This window comes from Triticum dicoccoides, chromosome 7A (genome assembly GCF_002162155.2).
Source record: "Triticum dicoccoides isolate Atlit2015 ecotype Zavitan chromosome 7A, WEW_v2.0, whole genome shotgun sequence".
In the NCBI taxonomy this organism is placed as follows: Eukaryota; Viridiplantae; Streptophyta; class Magnoliopsida; order Poales; family Poaceae; genus Triticum; species Triticum dicoccoides.
Genome location: NC_041392.1, coordinates 572377166 through 572386500, shown reverse-complemented (window position 1 = coordinate 572386500; position 9335 = coordinate 572377166). Strand labels below are relative to the sequence as shown.

Sequence of the window (9335 nt, the reverse complement as noted above, 5' to 3'; positions counted from 1 at the left end):
TTCAGACATCGGGAGGTACTCGTGCTACGAATATGCGGCCGTGCCATAGTAAGCATCCTCAATGCAGCCATGCACTTCTTGTAACTAGAGAAGTCAATGGTTCCAACATCGTCCTTCTTCAAGATAAAGTAGTTATCATAGGCTCGGACACCATTGTAGAGGCGATCGAAAACATTTTTTCGCATCCGAAAGCGTCGGCGAAAATGGTCCGCGAATAAGGCATCGGTGACAAAGTAGTCGTCCATCAGCATCAAATGGCCCCGTGCCCTATTCTTGTCCAACACTCGATGTCCCTTGATTGCCCCCTTGAAATTGAGAATTCGCGTCTGCAAGGACCACCCTCATCATCGCTGTTTAATCCTCGTATTCGTCCTCTATGAAGTTGTTGTAGAAGTCCCCCATGTCTGAATCCATCGTGTTTGCTTCAAAGTATGGAAAAAATTGTCAACAATTTCGCTATGGCATTTGACCAAGCACTTGCCGGGAGTGGTGTTCCCCATGGACGACATCCACAGGTGCGGACGGACGAGGGGTAGAACGACGGCAGACTCCAAGGCGGGCAGACACGTGGGGTGGGATGGCTGAGGTTCGACAAGGCTAGGGCGGGCGGCCGAGGTGGTACAACGACAACATCGGTCTAGGAGGGAGCGGATACATCATAGGGGGGGGGGCAGTGTGAGAAACCCGCGTCTCTGGGTGAGCCAGTGGCGTTGGAATCCTACATGACAGAGGTCCAGACGCTCGCAAATCTCCCCTTGGGTTGGTGTCGGTTTGCAGGAAGTCTGGGCACACATGCGCTCCCGTGGACATTTGCGGCACGGTGTTGGATGGCAGAAAAACATCCAGACACCATGATCCGGACATTTAAGGGCGGTTTGGGGTATAGTGTTGGAGCTCACCTCAGAGGCTTCAGAAAAAACACTAAAGAAATACCACATCTAGAAGAACATTTATTCCGCAATTTGAACAGAGATACGGTGCATGGCTCCAAAATTTGCTTACATGGCAGTAGATCTGCCAGTATTCGTTCAGAATAACACCAACGGTTGCTCTCCCGGTCCCAGTTTGAAGCCACGAAGTCATAGGCTCCATTCTTGTTTGATTTGCATTTGGAACACAAACACTGCTAGGAGCTCAAGATACTGGGTTTGACTAGTAGAAAGAGGCGCACCTAAAAAGTGGAAATAGAGCTGATCAGGACAGCACAAAATGCATATCCTTTTATAACACATTCAAGGCTTAAACTTCACCCAATTTTTTGACCAGAAACCCAAGAACATCAACTAACTCTTCCCCTACTTTCTCCCCTAATCCTTCCAGGTTTCTCCTAGCAAGAGAACAGCAGGAGCAAGGCAACACGGCCCAAATTCTTTATACCATGTAGGGAGCGAGCATGTATACCGCAGAAATCAAAACTAAATTAACAGAGAAAAACATAGGGTGGATAGGGAAGAACGAGTAAAAAGGCGAGAACTTTACCATGCCTGTCCCTGCCTTCTGAAAGCATCAGGGCTTTGATCCCAGATTATGCACAAACAAGACATTTATTCCCCAAGAGTACGGATGCAAACAAATGAAACTTATCAGGAGATAAGCTCCCCTAATAGCATAATCTTCTATTCAGAATGCAGCAATTGCCTCCTGATGTGGATGAACAATTTATTCTTATGCAGAACATGATGCAAGCTGTATGATACTCAGATTTATCATACAATCAGATCCTGGATTTGTACAAAGGGGGTCATCTGCACGATGGTATTGCACGAAAATCTTGCACAAGGTATTATTCATCCCACTGGCTCATCTTACAACAGCAATTAATAACTTATGACACCATACAATATGTTACCACAAGTAGAGGCAGATCTAGATGGCGTGCCTTGGTAATGATCAAAGATGTTCTTTATTAGTCCACAGTTGAACTCCAGAAGCTACAAGAACAGCAGGTGGAACAGGACCAAAATTTATGTGTCAAACAAAACAAGGCCCCAGAACAGGGTGCAAGTTTGGGGCTTCACGCCCTCATGTAAACTGGAATCGTAATAAACTGACCAACAATTGAGAAATATATAGATGCTCCAAGGCATACTGCTACATGTCAATACTCTAGGCTGCAAAACTAGAAGACAAGGAGAATCATTTTGCCTTCTCTTCGTATGGAATCGCCGTTCTCCTCACTTCAAACAGATGCGGCGGCTCCCTGCTGTTTGTGCGCAAACTCGATGCCCTTCTCGATGCTGGCCTTCAGCTCAGGCTTCAATGCCTCGAGTGCATTGGCCTCGTACTCAGTTATTCCCTCCAGGTCCAAAGAAATGATGGACTCAACACCATTCTTGCCAATCTTAACTCTGGACGCAAAGAATGGCAGCTCAGTTAACTCAGACTGAACATACGTGCACTCATAAACATCTGGATCACCAGCCAGTGCACGGAGTGAAGACTCAACAAATCTGGCAGCAGCATAAGCCATGGACAGGGTAGCAGATCCAGCACCCGCTTTCGCCTCCACCACCTCTGTCCCAGCGTTCTGTATCCTCTTCGTCAGCTGTTCAGTTTCCTCATCCGTGAAGGTGACAGATGGCCTCGTCTTTGACAACAAAGGCAGGATTGTAATTCCAGCATGACCACCAACAACTGGGACATCAACATCAATGAGCTTGAGGCCCTTCTTCTGAGCTACGAATGTGTTAGCTCGGACAACATCTAGGGTGGAAACCCCAAAAAGCTTCTTGGGATTGTAGACACCCTTCTGTTTCAGAATCTCAGCAGCAATCGGCACTGTGGAGTTGACTGGGTTGCTGATAATATGGATAAAGGCATCAGGGCAATTGTCTGCAACAGCCTCGATAAGTGACTTGACGATGCCCGCATTGATGTTGAAAAGATCATCACGAGTCATCCCAGGCTTTCTAGGGACCCCGGCGGGGATGACAACAACATCCACACCTTTCAAGCAGCTGGCTAATTCCGCTGGGCCAGTGAAGTCCATGACCTGAGAAGGTGTGTTGCAGTGGCTGAGATCAGCAGCGACTCCCTTGACATTTGCAATATCGTAAAGTCGCAGCTCCGAGACCAGAGGAGACATCTTGATCAGCAGGCCCAATGGTTGGCCGATGCCCCCAGCAGCACCAAGTACCGCCACTTTGTAAGATGCCTCCGGTAGTATCCGAGCCCCAGACTTCGCCTTGGGCACAACCCTTGTGGTAACAGATGCCCGAAGAGACCCGGTCTTGCCCAGGAACGAGGATCCCAATTCGAAGTTAATTGATGAGGACGCCTTTAAGCCACCGATGCCATGATTCCTTGGCTTTGAAACCAGAGCAGCCTGAGCGCCAACTGAACTGATGGTAGCAGATGATGCCATGTCCAACTGTAGGAACAGAATAATATCAGATTTGTAAAAAAACATAAAAATCTCTTGCAAGAATCGATAGAACGGCTGATGACACACTACGGGAGCATACAATTGATCCAGATCTTGAACACTAATACGTGATCCAGGGGCGGATCTAGTTGGTTGCCAGGTTTTGCACCCGGAAATTATGAAGATCCCCTCTCCCCACCATAGTGGGATTCATCAATTGATTCAACAACTAACAGAAGTGATGCTGCGCTGGAGGAAAACAACCTAGCTGTTGCTCGTACCTCGAAGGAAGGAAGGAGACCCAGTGGCCGGAGACTGGGACGGGGTGGAGGCAGCAGCAGGATGTCCCGGAGGCCGGGGAAGAAGGGGAACGGCGGTGAAGGCGTCGACGTCGACGTGCGTCCCCAAGAAGACGGAGGAGGGCGCGGGATCGAGGTCGCGGCGCCGGCGGTGACGATGAGGGATGGCAAGGCGGCGGGTGACGCTTTGGCGGAAGGGCAGGGGGGAGTGGAAAGAAAAAGAATGGGCCACCAACCACTGGCCGATCCCTTGCGTTGGTTTCATCGGACAGGTTTTTGGCCGTACGATGGGAGTCATTTCCAGCGTCAGAGTCCGAATAATGAACAATTCTATCCGTTGAACATTTTGCACGAATAAATCGTATACATTGGTTATAATAAAGTATTTTGTCAGATGACTTAGTATACCAATCTTTATTTTCAATGTAAATTAGGCATTGCTACGCGTCGGCCGACAGATCTTTCCGCCTCGCGAAACATTGGATCGGGCGGAGTGAACGGTCAAGCGTCACCTTTTACCATCGCAACAAAGGTCGCGTGTTGGAAATATGAGTAAGTTACTACGAGATTTAATCCGAATAATTAGAAGATAAATCATGACTACAGTAGTAGAGATTAAACTAATCATGCGAACTAGCATAGCAGATGAACAGATCACATCTAGGGCACATACTAGAAACATGAATTCTACCACGATCTCGAACAGGAAGGATAGAATCACATACGGTGCAGCGGGAGCAGCACCGCCGGCGTTGACGTTGTCACCCATGTCGTCGAGGATGAGGTTGCCGAGGTCGGGGAAGAAGTCGTTGTTCGCGAAGTCGTCGCTGCCAGCAGTCGCGCGAGTGCGCTCCCCAAAAACCTGATCGCCCCTCTCCCGTACAGGATCACGAGAGACGGGGTTCCGGAGGCCTGCTGTCCCTTCTCCCGATGCACGCCGAAAGGTGGTGAGAAATCATACGAAGCGGCGGCGGCTAGGGTAGACGTCTGCCTGACTATATAGTGCGGACCGAATAGGTCGTGGGAGTAAACCCCACGTCCGAGTCGTCACGATCCAAAAGAATCGGAAACGGTTCAGTGATTAGCGCGTCCGTTAATTATTAATTAATGACTCATTATTTTTTCCCGAGCAGTAAAAATATAGACAACGTGCATAGCTCTGTCCTCGGCTCGGCTCAATCCCGCGGCGCGGCGCGGCGCGGCGGGACGTGGCGAGGCGAGCGAGGAGGAGGAGCGCGCGTGTAGGTCTTCTCTTCTCATGCTCATACAAGTGGTAGAAGAGCTCGCCTTATAAAGAGGTGCAACTCTCTCTCAACTTCCGGAGTGGGACTAAACTTTAGCCTCACTCACTCCACTCACATGTGTGCATGAATGGGCCAAGAGAATTTTAAAATTTTAGTTGGGCTTTGGGTCAAAGGCCTACTAGCAAAATTCCAACAACCCCCCACAAAGTCTCATTAGAACATCTCATCATTTAGTTCCAAAACATTGTGTTATATACCGGTGCTTAGTGGAGACTGTGAAGTTGAACTTCCACTCAGAGATTTATGTTACACTAGATCACAACTTGAATAGTGGACTATGCCTTGAACTACAAGTTTTCTGCGAGACTAGTTTCACACAAATTGTTGACTGATACTGGGCAGCCGCAAGGCTTCCCCGCGGGTGGAGCGTATACGTCATACTCCAGGGCCTTTTCATGAATTTATTAAAGAACACCCAATTCTCACAGACTGCGACGTTAATAGTCAAATTCATATAGATGTTCCTCAGAAGATATTCTGCAGGACAACATCTCTGCTTACCCGAATAAGCCACTTGGAACATATTAAGATAAGTATCAACCTGCCATGCAGATCAGGAGAGTATTGCATCTTCATGGAGTGGGATATGTAATATAGGGATACTCTCCTCCCAGCTGACCAACAGCTTGTCTCTCACTTCTACTTCACGGGATCTCCGATCACATAGAGTGGGTTACCACTATGGACAACTCATGCGGTGGGTCTGAGACCCATCTCCATCGATGCATTATCTATCACATTACGTGATAGACCCTTTGTGAAGGGATCTGCCAAATTTTTCGACGTTTGGATATAATGCAACGTAATAACGCCAGAGTTCCTCAATTTTCTGACAGATTTTAGTCTTCTCTTCACATGCCTTAAGGACTTCATATTATCCTTTGAACTGTTTATTTTGACGATCACAGTTTGATTATCACAGTTCATCAGGATAGGGGGTATTGGTTTTTCAACCATAGGTAAGTGTTGGGTAATGTAGTAATTTCAAAAAAATTCCTACGCACACACAAGATCATGGTGATGCATAGCAACGAGAGGGGAGAGTGAAGTCTACGTACCCTCGTAGACCGGCAACGGAAGCATTGACACAACGTAGAGGAAGTAGTCGTACGTCTTCCTGATCCGACCGATCCAAGTACCGAACGTACGGCACCTCTGAGTTCTGCACACGTTCAACTCGGTGACGTCCCTCGAGCTCCGATCCAGCAAAACATTGAGGAAGAGTTTCGTCAGCACGACGGCGTGATGACGGTGATGATGTTCTACCGATGCAGGGCTTCGCCTAAGCACCGCTACGATATGACCGAGGTGGAATATGGTGGAAGGGGGCACCGCACACGGCTAAGAAACAATCACGAAGATCAACTTGTGTGTCATGGGGTGCCCCCTTGCCCCCGTATATAAATAAGGGAGAGGGGGAGGTGCGGCCGGCCCTAGGGGTGCGCCTGGAGGAGTCCTACTCCCACCGGGAGTAGGACTCCCCCTTCTTGCCTTGTTGGAAAAGGAAGGGGGAAGGGAGAAAGAGGAAAGGGGGCGCCCCCTCCCTTCCTTGTCCTATTCGGACTAGGGGTGGAGGGCGCGCGCGGCCTGCCCTGGCCGGCCCTCCACTTCTCCCTTATGGCCCATGTAGGCCCAATAACCCCCGGGGGGGGGGGGGTTCCGGTAACTCCCCGGTACTCCTGTAAAATCCCGATTTCACCCGGAACGTTTCTGATATCCAAATATAGGCTTCCAATATATCAATCTTTATATCTCGACCATTTAGAGACTCCTCGTCATGTCCGTGATCACATCTGGGACACTAAACAACCTTCGGTACATCAAAACACAAAAACCCTAATTACGACCGTCACCGAACTTTAAGCGTGCGGACCCTACGGGTTCGAGAACTATGTAGACATGACCGAGACATGTCTCCGGTCAATAACCAATAGCGGAACCTGGATGCTCATATTGGCTCCTACATATTCTACGAAGATCTTTATCGCTTAGACCGCATAACAACATACGTTGTTCCCTTTGTCATCGGGATGTTACTTGCCCGAGATTCGATCGTCGGTATCTCAATACCTAGTTCAATCTCGTTACCGGCAAGTCTCTTTACTCGTTCCGTAATACATCATCCCGCAACTAACTTATTAGTTGCAATGCTTGCAAGGCTTAAGTGATGTGCATTACCGAGAGGGCCCAGAGATACCTCTCCGACAATCGGAGTGACAAATCCTAATCTCGAAATACCCAACCCAACAAGTACCTTCGGAAACACCTGTAGAGCACCTTTATAATCACCCAGTTATGTTGTGGCGTTTGGTAGCACACAAAGTGTTGCTCCGGTAAACGGGAGTTGCATAATCTCATAGTCATAGGAACACGTATAAGTCATGAGGAAAGCAATAGCAACATACTAAACGATCGGGTGCTAAGCTAATGGAATGGGTCATGTCAATCACATCATTCTCCTAATGATGTGATCCCGTTAATCAAATGACAACTCATGTCTATGGTTAGGAAACATAACCATCTTTGATCAACGAGCTAGTCAAGTAGAGGCATACTAGTGACACTCTGTTTGTCTATGTATTCACACATGTATTATGTTTCCGGTTAATACAATTCTAGCATGAATAATAAATATTTATCATGATATAAGGAAATAAATAATAACTTTATTATTGCCTCTAGGGCATATTTCCTTCAGTCTCCCACTTGCACTAGAGTCAATAATCTAGATTATACAGTAATGATTATAACACCCATGGAGCCTTGGTGCTGATCATGTTTTGCTCGTGGAAGAGGCTTAGTCAATGGGTCTACAACATTCAGATCCGTACGTATCTTGCAAATTTCTATGTCTCCCACTTGGACTAAATCCCGAATGGAATTGAAGCGTCTCTTGATGTGCTTGGTTCTCTTGTGAAATCTGGATTCCTTTGCCAAGGCAATTACACTAGTATTGTCACAAAAGATTTTCATTGGACCCGATGCACTAGGTATGACACCTAGATCGGATATGAACTCCTTCATCCAGAATCCTTCATTTGCTGCTTCGGAAGCAGCTATGTACTCCGCTTCACATGTAGATCCCGCCACGACGCTTTGTTTAGAACTGCACCAACTGACAGCTCCACCATTCAGTATAAACACGTATCCGGTTTACGATTTAGAATCGTCCGGATCAGTGTCAAAGCTTGCATCAACATAACCATTTACGATGAGCTCTTTGTCACCTCCATATACGAGAAACATATCCTTAGTCCTTTTCAGGTATTTCAGGATGTTCTTGACCGCTGTCCAGTGATCCACTCCTGAATTACTTTGATACCTTCCTGCTACACTTATAGCAAGGCACACATCAGGTCTGGTACACAGCATTGCATACATGATAGAGCCTATGGCTGAAGCATAGGGAACATCTTTCATTTTCTCTCTATCTTCTGCGGTGGTCGGACATTGAGTCTTACTCAACTTCACACCTTGTAACACAGGCAAGAACCTTTTCTTTGCTTGATCCATTTTGAACTTCTTCAAAACTTTGTCAAGGTATGTGCTTTGTGAAAGTCCAATTAAGCGTCTTGATCTATCTTTATAGTTCTTAATGCCCGATATGTAAGCAGCTTCACCGAGGTCTTTCATTGAAAAACTTTTATTCAAGTATCCCTTTATGCTATCCAGAAATTCTATATCATTTCCAATCAATAATATGTCATCCACATATAATATCAGAAATGCTACAGAGCTCCCACTCACTTTCTTGTAAATACAGGCTTCTCCAAAAGTCTGTATAAAACCAAATGCTTTGATCACACTATCAAAGCGTTTATTCCAACTCCGAGAGGCTTGCACTAGTCCATAAATGGATCGCTGGAGCTTGCACACTTTGTTAGCTCCCTTTGGATCGACAAAACCTTCTGGTTGCATCATATACAACTCTTCTTCCAGAAATCCATCCAGGAATGCAGTTTTGACATCCATTTGCCAAATTTCATAATCATAAAATGCGGCAATTGCTAACATGATTCGGACATACTTAAGCATCGCTACGGGTGAGAAGGTCTCATCGTAGTCAATCCCTTGAACGTGTCGAAAACCTTTCGCAACAAGTCGAGCTTTGTAGATAGTAACATTACCGTCAGCGTCAGTCTTCTTCTTGAAGATCCATTTATTCTCAATTGCTTGCCGATCAATGGGCAAGTCAACCAAAGTCCACACTCTGTTCTCATACATGGATCCCATCTCAGATATCATGGCTTCTAGCCATTTTGTGGAATCTGGGCTCATCATCGCTTCTTCATAGTTCGTAGGTTCATCATGATCTAGTAGCATGACTTCCAGAACAGGATTACCATACCACTCTGGTGCGGATCTTAC

The 9335-nt window shown here is 46.8% G+C and overlaps 1 protein-coding gene across 1 annotated transcript; it reads right to left on the bottom strand.

Moving 5' to 3' along the window:
• Nucleotides 1-1783: 1783 nt before the first annotated feature.
• On the bottom strand, nt 1784-3893 carry LOC119328995 (malate dehydrogenase, chloroplastic-like). The gene is made up of 2 exons (XM_037601975.1): nt 3646-3893; nt 1784-3370 (listed from the first exon to the last, which is right to left on the bottom strand). The coding sequence occupies exon 2, from the start codon at nt 3362-3364 to the stop codon at nt 2180-2182; it is 1185 nt and encodes a 394-aa protein (XP_037457872.1). The 5' UTR covers nt 3365-3370; nt 3646-3893; the 3' UTR covers nt 1784-2179.
• Between the last annotated feature and the right edge of the window lie 5442 nt (nt 3894-9335).

What these genes read in the sequence shown, in the direction of transcription:
- LOC119328995 (XM_037601975.1), bottom strand. Translation starts at nt 3,364, where the DNA reads ATGGCATCATCTGCTACCATCAGTTCAGTTGGCGCTCAGGCTGCTCTG.